Consider the following 27,068-nt stretch of genomic DNA (forward strand, 5'->3'; position numbering starts at 1 on the left):
GCGGGCTGTGGGGTGTCGCGCACCGAGGGGCCCACCCGGGACACAACGTAGTCGGGCTCCAGGGAAGGGTCTTGGGGTGGTTGGAGCCGCCCCCCCGCCCCCCACTAGGCTGAGCCAGGGCGGGACATCGTGGCCCGTCCTTTGAACCGCATCTCGGGCACTGCAGGGAGATAGCACCAGGAGGGCCGGGAGCAGGCCAAGCTGCGGCGCTGGGACCGGACGGGCGAGACCCCTCCCGGTAACGCGGGGGTCTGTGGTCCACGGGGGCCTCCAGCATTCAAGGGGCACAGCTGTGTGGCCGGCTGCACGGGGCCGAGGGGCAGGGAAGCAAGGCTGGGGCGCAGAGGGGTGACCCTGGGTGCGCTTGGGCAGGTCCGGGCAGGTCGGGGGCTTCAGGCAGGGCTTGGGTCCACTCATCCAGGCGCTTCCAGGCCCCAGGGCGGTCAAGTGTCACCATGACCTGCTCCAGCCTTCCGGAGTCAGTGGACAGTCACCACAGAATACCAATGTCTTGGTGAATGAACAAAAAAAAAAAAAAGCAGATTTACAATGACGTTTCCTCTGTCGGTCTTCTCGATGGAGCCGCAACTAAGTCAGCAACTTGGTCCGTCCCGTTCTCTCGACAAGCGCTGGCTGCTAAGTCCCAACGTGAGCAGCACCCCGAGCCTGCCCTGCGTTCCAGAGGGCCTACCCCAGGGTTCCTCCCCACACCAGCGCTCCTGGGGGGGGGGGGCGCGTCTGCTGCAGACTTCCTCGGGGTCACCGTCCAGGCAGATGGCAAGCGGGGGCCGCAGGTTTCCACAGGGGTGAGCAAAGCCCTCCCCAAGACGCTGTCCACGCCCAGTGCAGAGCAGGCCTCCAGGGAAACAAGGGAATTCCCCGCAACGTTCAGATCAAAACAAACTGAAGCTGAACTTTCCACCTGCTCTGAGGTGCGATCTTAGAGCAGGTTCTAACTAAAGAGCCAGGAGAGCCTGGCTCCCGCCTTTACTCCAGCCACCAACTCGTTGCACGGCCCTGGGAAAATGGTTCAGTGTCTCTGGGTCTCAAGGTGGAAAGAATCTTTTAGGAGGTGCACACACGCCCCTCCTACGTGAGTAGCTCAGTCCTCACAGAGTGAACCTACCTGCGTCACCAGAACCAAATGAAGAAAGAGAACACGGCCGAGGGTGTCGGATCTTTAAATATGCTCCTTCTCACTCAAAATGAGTCCCACATTTTGAATTTAGGACAAATTGTACAGAACCTATCTGTGCTCCCCCTTGTGACCGATCAATAGTTCCGGGAAGGGGGTCATGGGTGGAGGCCGGGATGGCGGGATGCCCGCGTAGGGCCTCCAGCGAGTGGCGGCGGTGGCAGCAAACTTTTGTAGAGGAACCTGGAGAAGACACGGCCGTGGCGGTTCGTCCACCTGCGACCTCTGCCCGCCCACCAGCGCCGAGCCTTCTGCTTCCCACGAGTACAAAGCATCGGGGAGTGGAGCTCGGCGTGGATGGGAGCCGGCGGCTCTAGTGTCCTTGACTCGTCTGGAGCGTGTCGGGTGCCGCTGGCTCTGGGACACGGAGAGTCCGGGCTGGGGCTCTCGGGAGATGCGTGTGCACACGAGTGGCAATATGAGGATGCTGGGTCGTCAGACAGGAAAGACAAAGTACTGGGGGCCCTGGGAGGGAAAGAGGACCCCCTAGGGAGAGGGGGGCCACTCCAAGAAGGGGGGCGGGAGGGACTGCGGGTGGGGAGAGGCTCCCAGACTCAGGCACCCACCCGGGTGAGTCCCTCAGGCTGCCGAACAAGATACCAGAGACCAGGGGCCGAATCAACGGAAATTTATTTCCTCAGGGTTCCAGAGTCGAAGTCCGGGAGCCGTGTGCAGCAGCGCTGGTGGGCGCCTCCCTGGTGTGTGCTCCGACGCCCCTGCAGTCCTCCCCCGGCGCGTGCACCCCGCGCGCTCCCCTCCTTGCCGTACGGGGCCACCGATGCTCTCCTGTGAACACCGCAGCCTTGTGTCCTCATTTAACCAGAAGTAGCTCTTAAGAGCCCTCTTGCCCAGTACAGTCACCTTGGGGGTTAAGGTACAAAATATGAATTTTGGGGGACACAGCTCAGCCCGCACCGCGGCCCGGATTCCTCACTGCTCGTGGCCAGAATGATGCTTCAGTAGAACGGCCGCCCACACTAACCGGGTGTATCTGAGAGCTGATCCGGTCAACCGGCCCTCCGCTGCCGTACACCGGGAGTCCACAGGCTCCAGGCTGCCTGCCGTTGGGCGGCCCTGGGCTTCAAGGCGGCTCCGGTCAGTTAGCCGAGTTGAACCTCAGGGTCCCTTCCAGAAAATACAGATACTCTGCACAGCAAAGGAAACAACGGAACTAAAACACACCCTACCGAATGGGAGAAGATATTTTGCAAATGACACACGGGGTTAGTTAGTATCCGCAAGGTATAAGGACCTGACGGGGCGCCCGGATGGCGCGGTTAGGCCTCTGACCCTCGACCTCTCAGGTCACGACAGCAGGTGTTGAGACTGAGTTCCACTTCGGGCTCCTCACTGGGCGCGGAGCCTGTTTAAGATTCCCTCTGCCTCGGCCTCTGCCCCTCCCCTTCACCCCTGCGTGCACGTGTGCACGCGCGCGCTCTCTCTGTCTTAAAAAAAAAAAAAAGACCCAAACCAAAAACCAAACTTATATAATTCAACATATAAAAATCAAATAATCCAATTAAAAATAGGCGGAAGAAATGAACAGACATTTCTCCAAAGAAGACGTATGATGGCCAACAGACGACACAGGAACAGATGCTCAGCACCAGTCAGGGAAACACAACTTGAAGCCACAAAGAGATCACCTCACACCTGTCAGAATGACTAAGAAACATGAGAAATAACAAGTGTGGGCAGGGCTGTGGGGAAGGGGGAGCCCTCCTACCCTGCTGATGGGAATGCCAGCTGAGCAGCCACTCTGGAAAACACCATGAGGTTCCTCAAATTACCATCGGTCCAGTGATTCCACCAGTGGGCATTCACCCAAAGAGGGCAAAACACTCATTCAAGAAGATAAATGCAACCGCACGTTTACTGCAGCGTCATTCACCATGGCCGACTGAGGGAGGCAGCCCCCGCGTCCACGGATGGGCGGGCAGAGGAGGAGACCCCCCAGGAGCAGCAGCCACAGAGGGAATGAAGCCTTGCTTTTGGCAGCGACATGGATGGATCCAGAGGATGTGACGCTAAGGGAAAGGAGCCTGTCACAGGGGCACCGGTGGCCAGTCGGGTAAGTGGCCGGGTCTTGATTTTGTCCCAGGTCATGATCCCGGGTCAGCACCCTTCTGGGCTCAGGGCTCTGGGCTCAGCACCCTTCCCCCACCCACCTGCGCGCGCTCTCTCTCTCTCAAATAAATGAATCTTTAAAAAAATCATTAAAGAAACCAGAGAAAGACAAATACCACATGATTTAACTGCTCTGGGGAATTTAAGAAAGAAAACAAATGACCAAAGGAAAAAAAAGGCAAACCAAAACCGGGCTCCCAACTATAGAGAATAAATTGTTACCGGAGGTGGGGAGGCAGGTGGGCGACGGGTGGACGGGGGCACCAGGGGGCCTTGCCGGCGGAGCCCGCGGGGCCCACAGCCTGCTGGACGCCGTGCGCCTGCTGCACTCAGCTGAGGGGAAAAGAGGATGGACGCGGCCTTCAGGTCTGGGAGGACGAGCGAGTGGGATGCGGCCCGGGGCCTCGCCGTGGACGCCAGCAGCGCCGGGGCAGGGGTGCGCGGCCCAAGGCTCCTGGGGGGGGTCTGCCTTCCATGTGCCCCCAGCACCAGGAGTCCCCTCTGGGGGCAAGCCCTGACTGGGGCCGTCCCTCGTCCTGCCACATGTCCCCACAAGGGCGGCGCTCCGAACCGGGGTGGCGGTGGTTCCCGCAGTAGCAGGCCCCGATTCCGGCGGCTGCTCCTCAGCGAGCCTCGCTGCCTGGAGCTGTGGTGGCCTGGCCCTGCTGGCCCGGGCCAAGCTACGCGGACAGAGCGGGGCCAGCGGGGGGCCAGCCGGGGGCCAGCTGCTGGGGGCAGGCCTCTGCGGGGAGGGGGGCCGAGGCCGAGCTAGGCTTCGGGGAAGGGCGATGGAGGAGAGGAGAAGGGACCAGTGCTCCCGAGGACCTAGGCCCCCAGGCCGGCATCCCCAGAACAGCCCCGCCAGTACCATGCTCCGGGCCACGGCCTCCTCCCCCTCTTCCACGGGGTCTTCCTCAGAGAAGAGCTACCTTTCCACGAGGCATGTTCTAGATTCCCTTCAGGGGCGTCCTGGGCACTAGGAGGTTGGGCTAGACTATCTGAGACCCTTGGGCAGCCCTAGAAGTCACGGGCCCGTACTGTCAGGGACCGTACCCAGGAGCGTTGCTGCGCGTCATGTCGCAGAAGGGACCCTGTCTCAGGAGCACAGACAAGTCCTCGGAAACAAGACAGCCTCGTCCTATCATCGTCATCTGAGGGACTTTACTTTGGATTTTCCGCCTCTTTGCTTTACTTGTGTCCCGCCTACCGCTGGTGGGAGGAGGCTGGTCACAGGGGCCCGATTCCAGGGACTCGGAGCAAGTCCTTCTCTTGGACGATGAGGGGGGATGGACTGCACGGCCTCCGAAGGCCTGTCAACGGGCAGAAGCGCTACAGCCCTGCGTGGTGGGCACGCACACGGAGCACCTCATGCTGCCTCGACCTGCGCAGACGTTACATTTAAATTTGGTAAAAAAAGAGAGAGCGAGCAAGCTTGTATTTTTCTTAAGGATGAATAAGAGTCATCACATAAAACATGCTGCCCATGGAGACTCAGCTAGTAGCTGTTCTGATTTTCTAAAGCAGCTTCTTTAAGAAAAGAGAATCTACAGCGACACACACACACACACACACACACACACACACACACACACACACGGTACTGCAAGGGCCGCGTCGCTCACAGACCAAAGGACACACGTGTGCGGGGCGGGAGGTGGCACGAGAGGCCCCAGATAGGCCTTGAAGCACAAGCCCTCGCGGTGGGCCCTGGTGGCTGCTGCGAGAGCGGGCCCGGCCTGGGCGGGTGCGAGGGCCGCGGAGCCGACACGCGGAGCGGGGCCGATGGGCGCTGCGGCCACACCACCGGGCGGCAGCTGGGGGCTCGGCGCGTTCCCTGCACTGACGCGCTCGCCACCACCGGCCCATGACAATTTTATTTAATCATGAAAATAAGACAGTCCAATCTTTTTGTAGTTGCAGTTTACTGCTTTCTCAAGTGAAATAAATGGTCTCTCCGATTTCTTCTGCTTTCATCTCGCGGCTCCAAGCACAGTAGGATAAGGTTCCAATTAAGGCCCATTAAGTGCTCACATTGATTCATGGGAGCCATTTCCCACTCTCCCCTCCCAAGGATCCCCGTGCACCCCCGAGTTCTCTCCAGTGTGTTTCCAGTTAGCAGCTGCCTGTACAAAGGAGAACTGCTTGGGGTGAGGCCTCCCTCCCTCCTGCTTCCCCAGCCCCAGGAGGCGACTCTCGCTCACGTCCTCGGACAAGTGCGTGCGCATCACCTGTCAGGAGCTCCGCTGAAGCGGTGAGCCCTGCGGGAGGGGGCCAGAGCCGAGCACCGGGGGGCGGCCCAGCCATCCACGGGGGGGTCCTCTGTGCTGCTACAGCTTTCGGGTCACAGAGGACCCTGAGACGGGGCCACAGGGCTCCCTCCAGCTTCCGGGCGGGTGGGGAGACACGCAGACAGCAACGACGGCCCGTCTAAGGTGACACCAAGTGACAAGGCTCACTGAGGGCACCTCCAGGGCTCCTCCCACCTAAGAGCAGGGAGCCTGGAGGCAGACAGTGATGCTTCCAGCAATACCACGGTGCACATCTGTTCTGGCCCAGGGGACGTGCTCACCACGGAGTGCGTGATCTCGTTGAACTTGCACAACAAAGCCCTCGAGTGTTCCCGGCGGTCTCCCTACTTTATAGACAAGGAAACTGGCACCAGGGAGGGAAGTGGCTCCTCCAGCATCACAGAGCTAGGGAGTGGCATAGCTGGGACCGGAGCTTGCTCCTCGCGCCAAGCTACAAACACACGCCGCGGGCGCCTCACAGCAGACGCCCGCCCACAGGCCCCCACGGCTGTCCCATCAGCATCGACGGCCGCTGAAGGTGCGTGCTCCCAAGGAACTACACGCAAAGGGGTTTAAGAGACATATTTAAAGACGCCCCTAGGAAACAGGTCGTTAAAATGAATGAATGATTTGGTGGTTTGGGAGTCTTTAAGTGTAGATTTTCCTGCAGTGTGCTTTCTCAGAGTGCGACGTACCTGTCAAAAACCTTTTTATTTTTTTGAAATTTAAATTCATTTGGAAAAAAATAAAATAAAATTTAAATTCAATTTGCCAACATATAGAATAGCACCCAGTGTTCATCCCATCAAGTGTGTCAAAAACCTTTTAAAATCTTTTTGATTTTGGGGATCCCTGGGTGGCGCAGCAGTTTGGCGCCTGCCTTTGGCCCAGGGCGCGATCCTGGAGACCCGGGATCAAATCCCACGTCGGGCTCCCGGTGCATGGAGCCTGCTTCTCCCTCTGCCTGTGTCTCTGTCTCTCTCTCTCTGTGTCTCATGAATAAATAAAATCTTTTTAAAAAATTAAAAAAAAATATATATATTTTTATGATAGTCACACAGAGAGAGAGAGAGAGAGAGAGACACAGGCAGAGGGAGAAGCAGGCTCCATGCAGGGAGCCTGACGTGGGACTTGATCCCGGGACCCGGGGTCACGATCTGAGCCAAAGGGAGACGCTCAACCGCTGAGCCACCCAGAAGCCCCGAAAACCTTTTTTTAAAACCAAATCATAAGTCAGAGTAGATCTGCCATGACAATGCCACCAACATGGTGGGCAAAGACCCCACAGGCACCCGCAGTCCTAGCTGAGCGTCAAATCTGAGGCCTGGGGAGTAAGGATGACACTTCACAACGACCAGGGGCTGGGGCGCTCGCGACCCGGAGGACAGGCTGCCCACGTGTGTCACCCGAGGGAGAAGAGGGCTGGGATGTGACCCCAAATCCACCCTCCAAGCTGTCTCTCACACACCGGTGTTTTCTCAAATACGGGACCTTCCGCATCTTTAAACACGGTAGTTCCCTTGGGATCTCAGAACTACTGATTCCAGCAAAAATGAAACTAAGAAGTCTCTTTTAGAACAGATTAGAAGACAACACACGGGGCCAAAGAAATGGCTCATTAGATTTTTAGCTATTCGGTCCAATCCGGAGGGTGAGGAGTGTTGCATTTTTTAAAATCTGGGGCCTTTTAACCTTCTCTGCAGTGTTTTGCCTGAGGAGAGCTGGATCGTTGCTGCAGCCACTTGTTCATTAAAAAAACGATTGTCAGGTAGTTTAGTAGCAACGTGCAGGGTAACGCAGCAGGCGCTGGGGACAAGGACGTGCTCGCAGGGGCCTCCGTCGGGCGGCACACGCGGGGGACGTGGGCAGGGAGCTGGTGAGTGCGTGAGAAAAACCATGCAGGGCGAACGGGAGACAGGAACCACGCGGCTCTTCTGCGGTTCCAGACCCTGTGGTCAGGGGGGCAGGTAGCGGGACGTCTAGGAAAGACTCTGGAAGCCTCTGCAAACCACGCTGCTGTCTGAGGGAAAAGTATCCAGGAAGCAAGCAGCAAGGGTGAAGGCTCCAGGCATGTCTGGACCAGCAAAGACCCGGCTGCGGCCACACCGGGGGGGGGGGGGGTACGGGGGGGGTACCTGTGAGCGCTGTGTTGGGAGTGGAAATGATTAAATTTATCTGTTCACGTTGGTCTGGCCGTGAATTCACACTTCATCTCAGATTTACACACTCCTCCTCCATCACTGCGGGAAGGGCTCCTGGCAGTGCCCGGCCTAACTCTACCTGCAGGACTCAGGCCCAGAGAAGGGCAGTGACTCATCCAGGGTCACTCAGCCGCGCGGCCCCACGAGGATCCAGCCATCCTCACGGCCACCCAGCACCTGTGCCCCGGGCCGGGCTTGTTGTGACCGAGGAGGTCGGGACGATTTCCCATCCCGGGCGAGGCAAGCCGGTGGAGCAGGGTCCTCGCCGCCCCCCATCACCTGGACGCCGGTCACAGCATCCTGGACACCCGCGAGCCCCGAGGGGTAAAGGGAGGCCGGCCAGACAGTCCAGGGGGAAGGGCATCCGCCCCTGACTCGGAAGAAGGCGGAGAAAATAAAAGAAAACAGAATCAAGTGGAGGAGGGGGGCGGGGAGCGTGGGGACAGGAGGCGGGGACTTCACCTCTGCTCAGCGGGGATGGGGGGGGCTGGGAGGGGTGGGGGCTTCCAGTCCCCGGGGTCACTGTCAGAGGAGGGGCGGGGGGCAGAGCGCACCACACCGGGGTAAAGGGTGGGGGTGGGGGGCCTGGGGAGAAGCTGGGGGGCTGGGGGGGGCTGCGACCTGCTGCCCTCGGGGCCGCCCCCCGGGAGCCCAGGGCGCAGGGTACACAGCCCAGGATCCTGCGGTCCCCGGCTGGGGTGGGGGGGCAGGCACAGGACGGCGGGGATGCACCTGCGTGGGGGGGGGGCGGGGGAGGGGCACAGGACGGCGGGGACCCTCCTGGTGGGGGAGGGGGAGGCAGGGGGGACACAGGATGGCGGGGACCCTCCTGCTGTGGGGAGCGGGGTGGGGGGTGGAGGGCACAGGATGGGGGTGCGGCCCCTCCTGCCATGGGGAGGCACAGGGGGGCGGGGATGCACCTGCCGTCGGGGTCCCCCGAGCTGTGCAGGTCAGCGCCCCCCACCCCCAGCACCCAGGCCAGTGCGGACGGGTTCTGCGGTGGTTACTGGGGGAGCTGACTCCAGAGCTGCGGAGCTGGCCGTGGCCAGTGGTGTTCCTCCTGTGTCACCCTGTGCCGGGGGAGGGAACAAGGGCCTCACGGGGTCAACAGCTCCCACTGGCCCCGCACCCGGCAGGGGCGGGGCAGCTCCCCCAGGTGCACACACCTGAGAGTCAGCACAGCAGCCCCTCCCCCAGAGAGCAGCTGGAAGGACAGGGAGGAGCAAGTTCTGGACCCAGCAGTGCTGGAAAGCTCCAGGGGAAGTCGAGGGATTTACAGTATATAGAACTAGAGGGTCCCCCCCCCACTTTTTTCCCTTTTTCCAGTACAACTCCTTTTTATATCCGACTAAAAATTTCCAATATTTTTTGTTTTCCCACCTTAACTACAATATTTTACCACCTCTTCATTTTTAAGGTTCTTCCTTTTTGACTTTGAGATTGCTACAATTACAGGTCCTAGATACATTTTCCACTTCTAGATTCCCTTCAACATACTCAATTTAATTTTGGGAGATAGACAAGATATGGTTCTTTGTTTTGCTTTTGTTTTCTCTGCCTCCTTTTGTTCTGCAATGGAGGAAGTTAATGCCTTCTAAAACATGACCAGCAGCACCCAGGACCAAGTGGGACACCCTCTTCATTCCCATTCTGACCCCCTCTTTTATCTCGTTTATGTTTTCGTGGTCAATGTTGGGGCTTTCCACAAGTATTGCTGGTTTATATAACTTTGGGACTGAGCATCTTCTAACATACAGAACTTAATACATTCAGAACCAAGAGGATCACACTCAAGGACCCCTCAGGTAGACTACAGTCTCCCTGCACTACAACTTCGTCACCACCACCATCCACAGTCCTCCCATTTTTTTCTTCTTTTTTCTCTTTTCTTTTTTTCTTTGTTCTTCTTCCTTGGAGTTTTTGGCCTTTTATTTTTTACTACTTTGTTTGAAAATTTGTTTTTCACTTTAGTGGTCCTTTGTTTTATTTTGTTCTGATCTCCTTTTTAATTTTCTGGTCTCTGACCTCTTTGGAAGCATCTAGGATGTAGTTTACTCAGGTTGTGGTTGATATTTTTGACTCAGCCAGCTCATACAGCCACTCTGCACTGGACAAAATGACTAGAAGGAGGAATTGACCACAAAAGAAAGAACTGGAAACAGTACTCTCTGCTACAGAGTTACAGAATATGGATTTCAATTCGATGTCAGAAAGCTAGTTCAGATGCACAATTATAAAACTACTGGTGGCTCTGGAAAAAAGCATAAAGGACTCTAGAGATTTGTTACTGCAGAACTGAGACTACTCAGGCCAAAATTAAAAATAGATTAGATGAGATGCAATCCAAACTGGAGGTCCTAACTGCTAGGGTTAATGAGGTGGAAGAGGGAGTGAGTGACACAGAAGACAAGTTGATGGTCAGGAAGGAAGCTGAGGAAAAAAAGAGAAAAACAATTAAGAGACCCTGAGGAAAGGCTTAGGGAAATAAATGACAACCTGAGAAGGAAGAATTTACGTATAATTGGGGTTCCAGAAGAGGCCGAGAGGGAGAGAGGACCACAAAGTATATTTAAACAAATCATAGCTGAGAACTTCCCTAATTTGGGGATGGAAACAGACATTCAGATCCAGGAGATAAAGAGGACCCCCCCCCCAAATCAATAGAAACCATTCAACACCTCGACATTTAATAGTGAAACTCGCAAATTCCAAAGATAAAGGGAAAATCCTTAAAGCAGTGAGAGACAAGAAATTCTTAACTTTTATGGGGAGAAATATTAGATTAACAGCAGACCTCTCCAAAGAGACCTGGCAGGCAAGAAAGGGCTGGCAGGATCTATTCAGGGTCCTAAATGAGAAGAACCTGCAGCCAAGAATACTTTATCCAGCAAGGGTCTCATTCAGAATAGAAGGAGAGATAAAGAGCTTCCAGGATGGGCAGAAACTGAATGAATATGTGACCACCAAACCAGCTCTGCCAGAAATATTAAGGGGGACTCTGTAAAAGAAAGAGGACGTCCAAAGAAACAATCCACAAGAACAGGGATGAAGAGGCATTACGATGACACTAAATTCATATCTTTCAATAGTAACTCTGAACGTGAATGGGCTTAATGATCCCATCAAAAGATGCAGGGTTTCAGACTGGATAAAAAAGCAAGACCCATCTATTTGCTGTCTACAAGAGAATCATTTAGACTTAAGGACACCTCCAGCCTGAAAATGAAAGGGTGGAGACCATTTACCATTCAAATGGTCCTCAAAAGAAAGCAGGGGTAGCCATCCTTATATCAGGTAAATTAGAGTTTATCCCAAAAACTGTAGTAAGAGGTGAAGAGGGACACTCTATCATACTTAAAGGGTCTATCCAACAAGAAGACCTAACAATCATGAATATTTATGCCCCTAATGTGGGAGCTGCCGAGTATATCAATCAATTAACCAAAGTAAAGACATACTTAGATAATAACACACTAATAGTAAGAGACTTCAACATGGCACTTTCTGCAAATGAGATTTTCTAATCAGAACATCACCAAAGAAAAAAGGGCCTTGAATGATACACTGGACCAGATGGATCTCACAGATACATATGCAACTTTCCATCTGAACGCAACTGAATACACATTCTTCTCAAGTGCACATGAACTTTCTCCAGAATAGACCACATACTGGGTCACAAATCAGGTCTCAACTGATGCCAAAAGACTGGGATTGACCCCTTCATATTTTCAGACTACAATGGTTTGAAACTAGAACTCAATCACATGAAGAAATTTGGCAGAAACTCAAACACATGGACATCCCTGTCATGTTCCTGATCTTCGGGGAAAGTCTCTCAGTTTTTCCCCATTGAGAATCATATTTGCTGTGGGTGGGACATCCCAGGAACACGACAGGGATGTCCACTCTCACCACCTACACCAAGCAGAAGAAGAGAGTTAATAAAGATTCAAGCAGAACTCAATGAAATAGAGACCAGAAGAATGTAGAACAGAGCAACAAAACCAGTTGGTTCTTTGAAAGAATAAGATAGATAAACCCTAACCAGCCTTATTAAAAAGAAAAAAAGACTCAAATTAATAAAATCACAAATGAAAGAGGAGAGATCACAACCAATACCAAGGAAATACAAACGATTTTACAAACATATCATGAGCAGCTATACACCAACATTTTAGGCAATCTAGAAGAAATGAATGTATTTCTGGAAAACCACAAATTACCAAAACTGGAACAGGAAGAAATAGAAAACATTAACAGGCCAATACCCAGTGAGGAAATTGAAGCAGTCATCAAACACCTCCAAAGACACAGAAGTCCAGGACCAGATGGCTTCCCAGGGGAATTCTATCACACGTTGAAAGAAGAAACAGGGGAATCCCTGGGTGGCTCAGTGGTTTTGGTGCCTGCCTTCGGCCCGGGGCATGATCCTGGAGACCCGGGATTGAGTCCCACGTCGGGCTCCCTGCATGGGGCCTGCTTCTCCCTCTGCCTGTGTCTCTGCCTCTCTCTCTCTCTCTGTGAGTCTGTCATGAATGAATAAGTAAAATCTTTTAAAAAAATTTAAAGAAGAAACAATACCTATTCTACTAAAGCTGTTTCAAAAGATGGAAAGGGATGGAATACTTCCAAACTCGTTTTATGAGGCCAGCATTACCTTGATCCCAAAACCAGACAAAGACCCCACCAAAAAGGAGAATTAATTATAGACCAATATCCCTGATGAACACACATGCAAAAATTCTCAACAAGATACTTACCAATAGGATCCAATAGGACCTTAAGAGGATTATTCACCATGATCAAGTGGGATTTATCCCCCGGATGCAAGGCTGGTTCAACACTCGTAAAACAATCAATGTGATTGATCATATCAGCAAGAGAAAAAACAAGAACCATATGATCCTCTCAATAGATGCAGAGAAAGCATTTGACAAAACACAGCATCCATTCCTGATCAAAACTCTTCAGAGTGTAGGGATAGAGGGAACATTCCTCAGCATCTTAAAAGCCATCTACGAAAAGCCCACAGCAAATATCATTCTCAATGGGGAAGCACTGGGAGCCCTTCCCCTAAGATCAGGAACACGACAGTGATGTCCACTCTCACCACTGCTATTCAACATAGTACTGGAAGTCCGAGCCTCGGCAATCAGGCAACAAACAGAAATAAAAGGCATTGACCTTGGCAAAGAAGTCAAACTCTCCCTCTTTGCAGATGACATGATACTGAACATAGAAAACCCAAATGCCTCCACCCCAAGATTGCTAGAACTCATACAGCAATTCGGTAGTGTAGCAGGATACAAAATCAATGCCCAGAAATCAGTGGCATTTCTATATGCTAACAATGAGACTGAAGAAAGAGAGATTAAGGAGTCAATCCCATTTACAATTGCACCCAAAAGCATAAGATACCTAGGAATAAACCTAACCAAACAGTAAAGGATCTGTATCCTAAAAACTACAGAACACTTCTGAAAGAATTTGAGGAAGACACAAAGAGATGGAAAAACACTCCGTGCTCATGGATTGGAAAAATAAATATTGTGACAATGGCACTGCTCCCCCGGGCAATGTACACGTTCAATGCAATCCCTATCAAAATACCGTGGACTTTCTTCAGAGAGTTGGAACAAATGATCTTAAGATTTGTGTGGAATCAGAAAAGACCCGAATAGCCAGGGGAATATTGAAAAAGAAAACCAGAGCTGGGGGCATCACAATGCCAGATTTCAAGCTGTATTTCTCAGCTCTGATCGTCAAGACAGTGTGGTCCTGGCACAAAACAAACACGTAGATCAATGGAACAGAATAGAGAATCCAAAGATGGGCCCTCAACTCTATGGTCAACTAATATTCGACAAAGCAGGAAAGACGATCCACTGGAGAAAAGGACAGTCTCTTCAATTAATGGTGCTGAGCAAATTGGACATCCACATGCAGAAGAATGAAACTAGACCACTCTCTTGCACCAGACACAAAGATAAACTCAAAACGGATGAAAGATCTAAATGTGAGACCAGAATCCATCAAAATCCTAGAGGAGAACACAGGCAGCACCCTTTTTGAATTTGGCCACAGCAACTTCTTGCAAGATCCATCTAGGAAGGCAAGAGAAACAAAAGCAGAAAGGAATTATTGGAACTTAATCAGGATAAAAAGCTTCTCCACAGCAAAGGAAATAGTCAACAAAACTAAACGTCAACCTACAGAATGGGAGGAGATATTTGCAAATGACGTATCAGATAAAGGGCTAGTATCCAAGATCTATAAAGAACTTATTCAACTCCACAGCAAAGAAACAAACAATCCAATCATAAAATGGGCAGAAGACAGGGACAGACATTTCTCCAAAGAAGACCTAGACATGGCCAACATGCACATGAGAAAATGCTCTGCATCACTTGCCATCAGGGAAATACAAATCAAAACTACAATGAGATCCCACCTTACCCCAGTGAGAATGGGGAAAATTAACAAGGCAGGAAACCACAAATATTGGAGAGGATGTGGAGCAAGGGGAACCCTCCTACACAGTTGGTGGGAATGTGACCTGGTGCAGCCACTCTGGGAAACTGTGTGGAGGTTCCTCAAGAAGTTAAAAATAGACCTGCCCTACGACCCAGCAATTGCACTGCTGGGGATTTACCCCAAAGGTACAGATGCAGTGAAACTCCGGGACACCTGCACCCCGATGTTTAGAGCAGCAATGTCCACAATAGCCACACTGTGGAAGGAGCCTTGGTGCCCATCGAAAGGCGATGGATAGAGAAGCTGTGGTCTATGGATACATGGAATATTCCTCAGCCGTTAGAAAGAATGAATACCCACCGTTTGATTCAATGTGGATGCAACTGGAGGGGTTTATGCTGAGTGAAGTAAGTCAGTTGGAGAAGGACAAACATTATACGGTTTCACTCATACGGGGAATATAAGAAATAGTGAAAGGGATTATAGGGGAAAGGAGGGACAATGAGTGGGAAAGATCAGAGAGGGAGACAAACCATGGGAGACTCCTGACTCTGGGAAACGACCAAGGGGTAGTGGAAGGGGAGGTGGGCGGGGGAGGTGACTGGGTGACGGGCACTGAGGGGGGCATTTGACGGGATGAGCACTGGTGTTATATGTTGGCAAATTGAACACCAATTTAAAAAAAAAGTTTCCTATCTCAGGAGAGGTGTTTTCTTCGTGACTATATTTTAATCCTTTATGATCGATCTTGGTCATTTATGAACAAGGTCCCTCAGGGACTGAAGAGCAAGGCAGGCCCAGAAAAATTAGATCTACCACTGGTCAGGAGTTAAACTGTGACAAAACATTCCTTCTGGCCTTATTTTCTTGCGCGCATTTGATTTCCCAATAGAAGATTTTCACCTGAGCAAGGGATGCGTGAGGTCTGTGCACAGCTGCTCGGACAGTATTCATCCTTGCTTGGAGGGCCGGCCGGATGCCTTGGGGAGAGGGTGCTGACGGTTTATTTTTTGGCTTCCTTTATGTGTCTTCCACAGCTCGTCTGGTCTTGGATGGGACTCAGAAGGGAATGATTAACTTCATGTCACCTTGCAGTTTAATTAAATGAGCCCTCACAATGACCCTACTCACGCTCTTGGTCTTGTGGCCATGGTGAAGGGGCCTACTGGGTTCCCAACTTTTTATAGTCCAGCTGAGATGAAGCTATGGCTAGCTTTCAACCTCACAGTTTTAATGTTACATTTCATGACAGATATTTTACTGGAACGTTCTGGGTCTGAGTTCCTCAAAAATGGGAAATAGACAAGTGTTAAAGGAAGGTTAGTTTATCTGTAGGATCCTGTTTTTTTTTCAGATCACTCTGTCAGAATTATCAATTTAGCCCACTGCTGAATCAGGAGTATTATTTAGTGCCGTGAAGACGTTATGGGGACAGGCAGGAACGGCAACAGCTGCCTTTCAGGAGCATCTACTGAGGGTCAGGCCCAATACGGTCTCTCCTAGTTCTCGCAACAAGCGGGGAAGTAGCGGTGACCCCTCTATTTTACAGACGAGAAAACCGAGGCTCAGCAGTCAGCAACTTGCCCAGTTATCGTGTAGCATAGAGCAGATTAGAGATTTCCAAGCCAGCTGATTTCAGAACATATGCTCTTAAGCTCTCTGACGTCTGACTTCTAGAAGCACTGGAGATGGAGTTCAAAACCTCAACTGCAGGTTGATTCATGACGAGAATCAATTCTGGTACCATCCTAACCACTGTGGCATCGACCACAAGCAGAGGATCCGTAGCAATCCCAAGTGTTACGTACCAGGAAGCAATCCCACACCAGGGGGAAGAATGCTCCTTTCTCAAACAGCACAAGCATCCGCGGCCAGGGGCAGTGCCGAGTGGTCAAAGTGTCTACCCGAGGGCTCAGTGCAAGTCCCTTGTGGCCACCGCCATCTGCTCAGCTGATCCCCTGGGAAGGCAACCAGGAGGTCCTCATGAGCTCACAGCAGCTCAGGTCGTGAACCCCTGGGGCCCTGGGATCGAGGCCCGCATCGGGCTCCCTGCATGGAGCCTACTTCTCCCTCTGCCTCTCTCATGAATAAATAAGTAAAATCTTTTAAAAAAATGTAAATTCAATTAGCCAACATATACATCATTAGTATAACACCCAGGGCTCATCACATCATACGCCCTCCTTAATGCCCATCACCCAGTCCCCATCCTCTCCCACCTTCCCTCCAGCAACCTGCAGTTTGTTTACTATAGTTAAGAGTCTCTCATGGTTTTTCTCCCTCTCTGCTGACTTCCCATTCAGTTTTCCCTCCCTTCCCTATGATCCTCTGTCCTGTTTCCTATATTCCACATGAGTGAAACCACACGATAACTGTCTTTCTCTGATTGAGTCATTTCACTTAGCATAATACTCTCCAGTTCCATCCACGTTGATGCAAATGGTAAGTATCCCTTCAGAAGTCAAACTCTCCCTCTTCGCAGATGACAGGATACTTTATATGGAAACCCCAAAAGGGTCTACTTGAAAAGTGCTAGAACTCATATAGGATTTCAGCAACATGGCAGGATACAAAATCAATGCCCAGAAATCAGTGGCATTTCTATACACTAACAATGAGACTGAAGAAAGAGAGATTAAGGAATCGATCCCATTTACAATTGCACCCAAAAGCATAGGATACCTAAGAATAAACGTAACCAAAGAGGTAAAGGGTCTCTACCCTAAAAACTACAGAACACTTCTGAAAGAAATTGAGGAAGACACAAAGAGATGGAAAAATATCCCATGCTCATGGATTGGAAGAGTTAATATTGTGACAATGTCCATGCTCCCCAGGGCAATGTACACGTTCAATGCAATCCCTATTAAAATACCATCAACATTTTCCACAGAGCTGGAACAAACAATCCTAAAATGTGTGTGGAATCAGAAAAGGCTCCGAATAGCCAGGGGAATATTGAAAAAGAAAACCAGAGCTGGGGGCATCACAATGCTGGATTTCAGGTTGTACTACAAAGCTGTGTTCATCAAGACAGTGTGGTCCTGGCACAAAACAGACACATGGATCAATGGAACAGCATAGAGAACCCAGAAGTGGGCCCTCAACTCTATGGTCAACTAATCATCGACAAAGCAGGAAAGACCATGCACTGGAAAAAGGACAAAATCTTCAAGAAATTGGTGACTTTTAATATAATCAGCCCAAACGGCTAACTGGCAAATGTCTCCATTCTAGCACTAGCCAGGCCACTCACTAGAAGTGTTACATGTGTAGGTAGGCAGAAGTTCTGCTTAATTAGGAAAGTCATTGTTCTCTTTTGGGGGAAAATCCCATATTTTTATTTGGTTCCATAGTATAAAGAGAGTAACTCCAAAATGGTATATTGTTGAAATGGTTAACATGATACCTCTTCATTTTATGAAAGGAACTGTATCTGTCACACGAAGAAAGACGATACAGCAGGTTGGATGCTTGTGTGACAGTTATGGACGAGCTGCCAACACGGGGATAGGAAGGCCTCGGGGCTGGCGTTTGGGGCAGCGACTCCATTCACAGGCGGGGAGTTTACCAAGTGGGTGTGACCTCGGACCTTCTGCCTCTGAGAAAAACAAAGACTGGAGTCAAGAATGTCTGAGCGGGAGTTAGGCCCCTCTGGAAGTCCTAAAGGCTGAAAGGCGCTCTGGAGAGCTGCCACTCACGGAGCGGCACTCTGCCCCCTCACCTGCGGGGGGTGCATACCTGGGGAAGCACCCGGGTTTTGTTCGCAGGGAAACGTCCCAGGTGGGTACAGTGGGTACATTTCAGACGTGTTTGGTCAATTAACATTTAGGTTTTCTTACTAACTCATCAAATTACAAAAGACCTGGGCAACGCATGCCACCCGATGAAGCCGACTCTAGTTTCCAGACGCTTTGCTGTCCAGCTCAGTCGCCTGTTCGGTCCCCCAGAAGGTTTGAGCCTCTGGGACAGTGCAGGGCTTGTCTGCGGGGAAGCTGGGTGGGGAGGGTGGGCCACACGGAGCCTTCCCTTCACCTGCCGCAAGACACTCCGGCTGAGGGCTGGGATCTATGGGGGCTCTCCAAGTGGAAAAGTCACTAACTAAAATGAATATGCCTAGGTGCTTATTCCGAATACGGTAATAGGCAGGCAGGCAGGCAGATAATCTGTCATTCGAGTTAATTTAATTATCAGACCCCATTTAATTATTCAATATAAAATGTAAATAAAGTTAAGGGCTGACAGCACATACTAATTATGTTCATTATAATAATTAAATGGGAAGGGATTTAGAAAGAGTCATGGAATTGCCATAAAATACAAGGAAGTTTTTGATTAAAACAACGTTTTAATTAGAAACTGCAGCCCGATAGGAAACAGAGGATTGGTTCCATCAAGATGGGGGGGATTGCATTTATTATCCAGGTTTCTCTTTTGAATCATCTTTGGTGTCAGGGGGGCTCAGTCCTTCCAGTTAATAGACTAAATGGTGGCAAATAAAAAGTGCCAATCCTTTATGCAGAGCAGCTACCTAATAAAACAGCCTCCAGCTACAGCAGGAGTTCAAAATCTCTTGTCTTTTCAGACACAAGCTGTTTCCCCAGGAGGAAATAAAGGATCTGCTGCGGACAAACAGGGCCTGCAAATTAACAGGACTTCTGACTAATGACACAGAAGCATTAGATTGAATTGAGCATAATTTCTCCTCTGATTTAGAGAACGTGCCATCAGGTCAGATGCGTTCACCTTCGTGAGAGCAGGAGAGAGGTGGAAGGGCATGAGCTGGACTGAGGCTGGGGGGCTGGGGGAGCCCTCTCTTGCCTGCGCTTCCCCTCCTTCCTCTGAGCCGCGCTTGGTCCGCAGTAGCACAAGGCCCTGGACTAGACGGCGTGGCCCCCCCCTGCCTCCCCCGACCCCCCCCAAGACTCCGCGAGCCTGTGACCAGAGCTGGGCCAGAGCTTAACGCCGCATCCAGCACATGCCTGCAGCAAACACTCGACTAATCACTGGCTTTGGGGGGATTAGAGGGGGAATTTAATAAAACAAGTAGTTAGACTGCAATAAGCAGTCAGCTCTGTACAGAAAAGTCCCCCACTCTGCTGGGATATGGGCGGTTGCCGCGGGGGAGCTTGGGGCTGCTCCCCCAGCTGTGGGCTCGTCCCCTTGCTGCAGGGGACACAAGGCGGCTGGACTTGGCTCCACAGGGCAAGGCCCTGACGTCTCACCTGTGAGTCTGCTTACCAGGAGCTCCTCTAGTAAGTGGGGGCTCAGGGTTTGCTCTGCCTTTAGGGACGAGCTGTGATGGAGCAGCGGGCGGCCAGGAAGCCACCTGGTGCTGGGACTCGAGGAGGCAAGGAGTGTCTGAACTACCACAAAATGGCTTGGAGTCCCCATGAGATCAGAATGCTGGTCCGTCTGTGGTTCTAATCTCAGCTTTTAAAACATCACGGACTCATGGAACCCGTGAGGGGGATCATCTAGAAGAATTCACCTCTTTTTTAAAACAAAACAAAACAAAACATTTTTTTATTGTGGTAAAATATATGTAACACAAAGCTAACGATTTTAAGCAGTTTTAAGCCTACAGTTCAGTGGCACTAAGTACATGCATAATACCGGGCAACCATCACCACCATTTCCAGAACCAACATGCCTCTTTGTAGAGTCAAAAATGCTCAAGCCTCAAGGGGGAAAATGATTTATTTAAGGTCACACAGCTTGGGATGCCTGGGTGGGTCAGTGGGTTAAGCGTCTGATTCTTGATTTTGGTTCAGGTCAGGATGGCAGGGTCGTGAGATTGAGCCCCGCGCCGGGCTCTGTGCTGGGCATGGAGCCTCCTTAGGATTCTTTCCCCTTCGCCTCCCCGCACCGGGCTCCCTCCCTCCCTCGTGCAGGGGGCGGGGAAGACTATGCAGCTTGTGGCAAAGGTGGGGTTAGAACCCAGGCCTTCTATTTGCTAGATTGTAGTCGATTTTGTGCTCATAAAACACACTCATTCATACCTTCCCAGGATCTTTACAAGTTTCCCGAATAAGGCTCATAGACATGTCCCGGAGGCCTTCAGAGTTGCGGAACAGCAGCTTCTCCACGCACCGTCTTGGTAAAAGGGCGTCATTTTCTAGACCCCAACCCCTGCCCAAGATACATATCAGGGATCACTGGTAGGTGGGGTCTGTGGCACATGTGATTTTCTCAAGAACATGGGATGAAATGAAAAATACACTGAGTTGACCCAAGAGTTCTAGCAACATCAGGGGTCATGCTTACAAACAGCATCTCCATTAGGCGCCGTGTCTCTGTGTTTGACGGTTACTATAATTTCTATCAATTTTTGATTTCTCTTCTACTTCTTTTTTTTTTTTTTTTAATTTTTATTTACTTATGATAGTCACAGAGAGAGAGAGAGAGAGGCGCAGAGATACAGGCAGAGGGAGAAGCAGGCTCCATGCACCGGGAGCCCGACGTGGGATTCGATCCTGGGTCTCCAGGATCGCGCCCTGGGCCAAAGGCAGGCGCCAAACCGCTGCGCCACCCAGGGATCCCTTCTCTTCTACTTCTTATCATAGTTTTTCTTCTCATAGATTGTCGGACTTCATCAGTTGCCTCGGGCTGAAGTTTCTATTGACTGCAATAAAAACTCAAGCCAGAAGTGGACGCCCAGTTCGGTCTCCGCTCCTTCTGGGAGGCAAGGTGTCAAATCGGAGGACGTGGCTTTCTTCCCTTTCCTAATTTCTTCCTCACAGTGGGCTCAGCTCCCAACAACCATCTCCACGTGCCTCTCCTCTCCTGTCCCCGCGCGCCCATCGCTGCTGTCACCCGGTCCCAGTCGGTTCTGCCACGCCGTCCCAATGCCAGTTCCCTCACCTCATTTCCCATTCATGCTGGTGAGCCCACAGACACTCTGGCTTGATCCACCAGGGGGGATTGGTCTGGGATCTGGCTTCGGAGACAAACCCTCTGAACTCCCACACAACTCAGTGCAGGAAATTCATCGCAAAGGAACTGGCTTAAGCAAAAGGTCTCCAAGCATCCCCGGATGTGGATGTGCTGAATGAGCTGAATCTTGCCGAGGAACCATAACGGCAAAATACTATCACAGCCATAAATTACCTCTTCACAGGCACTGGATAGCATCATGATACATGATGAACAACTGAAGTATAAAACAGGAAATTGTTCGGTAAACCATGGGCTGGTTACACAGGATAAAGCCACGCAGCCCATAAAAGTGATATTCATAACAGCGCATGTCAGCTATGCCTCAATAAAAAGATCTTCACAGGGAAGGATTTTGATATACGGATGACAGATGACGCCTGACGTACGGCGGTTCAAGTGTCTGGGAGCAATACCCATTTAGTAGAAACCGTGCTTTGAATTCCGATCTGTCCCCAGGTTAGCGATGTGATACCTCCTGGCTCCCAGCCAGCGCCACCCCTGCACCCCCGCACCCCACACTCCCCATCAGCTTCCAGTCAGCCACGGGATCACGCAGCAAAGCACTCATACAGTTAACCATGCTGTACCCGAAACTATTCAGTTTTTCCCTTTCGCTATGGTATTCAATGAATCACATGAAATAGTCAACACTTTACTATAAAATAGGCCTTGTGTTAGATGACTTTACGCAGCTACAGGCTGTGCTAAAGGTAGGTGAGGTATATCAATTGTGCTTTCCACTTAAGATATATTAAAAAAATTTTTTATTGGGAGTTCAATTTGCCAACATATAGCATAACACCCAGTGCTCATCCCGCCCAGTGCCCTCTCAGTGCCCGGCACCCAGTCACCCCGTCCCCCTGCCCACCTCCCCTTCCACCACCCCTTGTTCGTTTCCCAGAGTTGGGAGTCTCTCATGGTTTGTCTCCCTCACTGATATTTTCAGTCATTTTCTCTCCTTTCCCCTTAAGATATTTTCAACTTATGATGGGTTTATTGGGACATAACCCCAGTGTAAGCAGAGGAAGACCTGTAAGGTTAAGTGTATAAAGTAGGACAGAAGTGTATGCACAGTATGATCTTAGCTTTGTAAAACATTTATGGAGGGCTGGAGGTGTTTGAAATGGGTGAAGGTGATCATAAGGTACAAACTTCTAGTTATAAGATAAATAAATTTGGGGGATGTGACGTAGAACATGATGCTAGTGCTGTATCATACGTCTGAGAGTTGCTAAAATAGTAGATCTTTTATTTTTTCCTATAGATTTCCTATAGATTTCATCACACCCTGGGCTGAAGATGGCGCTGAACCGCTGAGCCACCCGGGTGGCCCTAAGATAGTAAATCTTTAAAGATCTTACCACAAGAAAAAAAATCTGTAGCTATGTGAAGTGATGGATATTAACTTACTCTGGTAATGATTTTGTACAACAAGCGTATATAAAATGATCAGTTTGCACACTAAAGCTAACACAGTGTTATATGCCAATTATGTCTCAATAAAAATGGAAAAAATATTCTTAGAAACGGGGCTGCAAGGGATCCCTGGGTGGCACAGCGGTTTAGCGCCAGCCTTTGGCCCAGGGCACGATCCTGGAGATCCGGGATCGAGTCCCACGTCGGGCTCCCGGTGCATGGAGCCTGCTTCTCCCTCTGCCTGTGTCTCTGCCTCTCTCTCTCTCTCTCTCTCTCTGTGTGTGTGACTATCATAAATTAAAAAAATAAATAAATAAAAAAAATAAAAAAAAGAAACGGGGCTGCAAGGGAACTTGAAAAAAAAGGTAACAGTGGCTATCTCAGATGGTGAGATCAGGAATAACTGTGATTCCGCCTTCTTTGCTATGCTTGCCTATCCTTTTCATGATGAGTAAGGAACACTTTTGTAATGAGAAAAATAAAAACAAACTTCTAAAGGGAAATAAAATGCAATTTGGTAAGTTGAATGGATACACATGAAGGAAAGAAAATCGCACGGGAGATTCCCTGCAGCTTTCCTTCCTTCGTGAGCCTGCAGGGCCTGGTCCATGGGAAGGACCAAGCCCCAGCACCTGTGGGTGCCACCGAGGGGACAGCCCTGCCAACATGCTCCTGAAGCCGGGGTGGAAAAGATCCGCCTCCTGGCAACCGTGTCTGAAAATGGGGAACCTTTCCATGTACGACACTTGTTCCGGTAAGGGTACACATTTTCTCTGTTTTAATCAGAGAAATCTTTCTAGAATAGACTGCGTATTCTTCAGACTCCTTAAAAGGGGATGCAGAGAACATACATTTTGCCTCTCTGCTCATTCGGGGTCAGCACTGAGGACATCAAGACTCTTCTTGGAAATAAAATACAGCGTTTAGTGTTCTTCAAACCCAGATGACTGCAGTTTCTGAGGTTTGGACCCTGACTTATATTTTCTTTCCTTTTTGTCCTTATTAGGTGGATGGTTTCAGCTTTTAGTGAGCAGCTTCTCACCTTGTGCTTGGCTCTGTCACCAGAACCAGCTCCTGTCCTTCTCCTGCCCTGGTCTAGTTTGCTGTAGGCGAGTAGACCTACTACGCACACTTCTTAGAGATTTGCCTAAAATCATACTTTTTAAGCTTGGGGTGAGGCTTACGGGTTGTCCAAGGCCTTTTTCTCAGCTATACTCTACAGTGAAGGTTGCAGAAGGCTTTATATAAATGAGGCCATCAGGAGCTACTATTTGATATGTTAGTTATGCCATTACTCTGTTTTTAAAAATACAAGAGAAATAAAGTGCTCTTTATTATTATTATTATTATTATTTTACAAAATTGGTAACACCGTCTTCCCAACTTCTTAAAGCAGCAGAACCCTATTTACAAATGAAATCTTGCTTGGAAATCACATACTCCCAACAGTTACAAGCAAAAAGCAAAACTACTTCGGGTGACTCCAGCGGGAGCAGCCCAAGTTGGGGCCCCGTCCGAGGACAGCAACAGCCCCGGGGCACCGAGGCAGAAGCCAAGCACCAAGAGCAGCTTCGCAAAGCACCCGAGTCTGATGCTGTCGGCAAAGGGACCCAAGCTGAAGGTTGTAGTCTACTCATTTACAACCAAGCCAGGGATGGCACATCGGAACCTACGTGGTAAGGGTACGATGCTTCTGTGTAGGGACTATTTTACTTGACATATTTCCTGTTTTTAGCTCTAAGAGGAGGCCCTGGAGCTAAGCTGGTGCTGGCGGGGTCTCGTTAGATAGAATGGGTCAGAGACGCATGGCCGGAGCCTGGCTAAAGGGCCTCCCGGGGACAGACGGGCCCTAGGCTGCCCTTCCTCACCGTGGACCTCACGGGCTCGGTGCTGGAGGGGCCGTCTCAGGAGCTGCGGGGGGCTCTTACCTGGTTGTCCGGGTGGTTGACGGTGAAGTAGCCCACACAGACGATGACCTCATGAAGGAGGCTTTCGCAGGAGGCCTGGCTGCAGTGGCCTAGGAGAGAGCTGGCGATGTGTCGGAATGCAAGCGACAGGCCCTCCGCCCCTACGATAGACTGAGGAAGACAGGGGCCGTTAGAACTGCCGGGGTGGGGGGGGGGCGCACTTCCTGCACGGTCTGGAAAGGCATAGGAAGTTTCTAGAGCGCGGAGTTTGACAGTTCATTTTGGGGCTTCTCGCTCTAATAAATGACAATAAAGAGAACGTTTAACCCGAAAGGAGACACGGAGAAATACCGTCACCACGTGGATCACGACACTGCCACCTACAGCAGGGTTATTCATTCTGTGTGTAACAAGTAAGTTCTTTTCATTGTGCAAATAATCTCGCTGTAGAAAATCTGGAAAAATACTGAAAATACTACAATCCTCCTGTGAACCCACCATTTAGCTAACTTCTAATACTTTTTTTTTCTCCTGAGGGAGAAAATGTTTTCTTGAACACACGGATAAAAATACAATCCTAATTATTTACTTATGTTTGCAGAGGAAAGCAATGGAACAAGCGGCCCTGGAGCCCAGCGCTCCCTAATGCTGCAGCCGGCGTCCCCCCGGAGGCAAGCCAGGACGGCCGCCCGGCTCCTGGGGTCGCCCCTACAGACGGGCCGCGGCCCAGGAGGGGGTCCGGGGCGTCTGCGCAGCCCGAGCCTCTATTTAGTGAGCATGTCAAAGGGCAGAGCGGCGGGAGGCGGAGGGCGGAGGCGAGGCCCGCAGGGTGCCGGGAAGCCCTGGAAGGCCGAGGCTGGGGCTTGAGCAGGCCCCACGGCTGCGGCCTGGAGTGGGGCGGCCGGGCCGTGCCCCTTCCTCAGGCCAACATTCTCCAAGCCCCGGGAGGCCTCCGAGCTTCATTCCTTTAAATCAAGGGGCGACGCCTCCTGGCTCAGCCGCTGTGGTCAGCGAGTCTAGCGGCGACCCGGGCCCTGTCCGGCCTTCCCCGGGAGGAGCGGGCGAGGGGCGCCTAAGGCCGAATATAAAAATTAAACCAGTTTTTCAAGGAAACCATATTTCCTGTTTAGCCAGAATTAATTGCCAAGGCAGTCAGGGCACTGATTCATCTCCTGAGACCCCTGCGACTGCGAGGCCTGTCACGGCGGTGCGACGTGCACACCCGGCCCCAAGGCCCGAGCCGGACTCTGCTGAGGCCAGACTGGTGGCCAGCCTGACCAGCCACCGTGACATCTGTGCGGAACCGGCCGGGGAGACAGCCAGCGGCGAAGCCCCGTCGCCCCACGTGGGGCTCGCACAGGAAACATGCGCACGGCCCACGGCTCTGCAGAGGGCGGCCTGGCCACGCCGCACCAGAAAGTACTAGGAATCAACATCTGCAAAGGAGTTTGGGAGGATGATGTAAAGTCTTTTCCCACTTCCTGGCGGGCCCGCTGCGTGCCAGCCCGCCCCGGCGCCTCTCCAGGACCCCACGGAACCTCCCTGTGACGTAGATGAGAAGCTGAATCCACACGCCTCATTTCGGGGCACAGACGTGGTAGTGTAACGGCCCAAAGTCACATCAGTCTGACTCCAGACCCAAAGGTGTGGCGGCGATGCCTACTACAGCCTGCGATCTTGTGACGCACCGGTCAGCGCGCCTTACGTCATCTTCTTTAACTCCTTAGCAGGTCAGACTATTTATCTCATTTCAGTTTTATGCTTCGTTCCTTGGATCCTCTCAGGCAATTCATAAATTGTCTCCCAGATTTTTCTGAGGTCAGATCCGTGCTGTACCTAAAATCTCTTTTCCTTTTATAAACATAGTTCCTAAAATCTCACTTATGACATGTAAGCTGTTCTGATGAACTGCAACATGAGCTTCTCTGACCATATTTCCCATAATAGTGCATTCCTCCCAAACTCACCGTTGCTTTATGATGCAAATCCCATATCTCTGTACTGTATTTACACACTGCACCAGAGGTCCACCTACATCAGTGACGTCCGTGTGGATGTTTTACTTTACCAGACACAGTGCAGTGGTTCAACAAATGCCTATAAATCTTTGCTAGTCCTCCCACGAGAGGTGGGGCCCACACCTTCTCCCCTCGAATCTGGAAAGCTGATGACTGATTTAACCAGAATTACGGTTGATATGCAGCTATATGACTTGTAAGCAAGGTCAGAAAAAGCCATGCAATTTGTTTCTTTTGGAACATTTGTTTTCTGGCAGCTCCCTCTCAGGACACTCACTTAGAACCAGACACTATGATGTTTTAAGCCCATGTCACACAGAAGAAGCCCTAGTTAGGGACCTTGGCGAGCCTCGTCTGTAAGTCATCCCAGGGATCAAAAGAGATGGAAGGAGCCTCAAGATGATTCTAGCTCCCAGCTACTGTGTCAACCTGCCCCTCCGTCCCCCCACTTGTTATCTGAGGCTTTTGATTAAAGCCCGGCATCATGGGGCAGTGAGAAG

At 51.0% G+C, this 27,068-nt stretch overlaps 1 protein-coding gene across 7 annotated transcripts in view; it reads right to left on the reverse strand.

Moving 5' to 3' along the window:
* Nucleotides 1-27,068, reverse strand: part of SCAPER (S-phase cyclin A associated protein in the ER) — a 433,964-nt gene that overhangs the window by 7,223 nt on the left and 399,673 nt on the right. For all 7 annotated transcript variants that reach the window (XM_055319784.1, XM_055319782.1, XM_055319779.1 and 4 more), the window contains one exon: nt 24,572-24,721. In XM_055319784.1, the coding sequence (XP_055175759.1) occupies nt 24,572-24,721 (150 nt within the window). The remainder of the gene's footprint in view (nt 1-24,571; nt 24,722-27,068) is intronic.

The sequence above is a fragment of the Nyctereutes procyonoides genome, unplaced genomic scaffold (genome assembly GCF_905146905.1).
Source record: "Nyctereutes procyonoides isolate TBG_1078 unplaced genomic scaffold, NYPRO_anot_genome, whole genome shotgun sequence".
Lineage (NCBI taxonomy): Eukaryota > Metazoa > Chordata > Mammalia > Carnivora > Canidae > Nyctereutes > Nyctereutes procyonoides.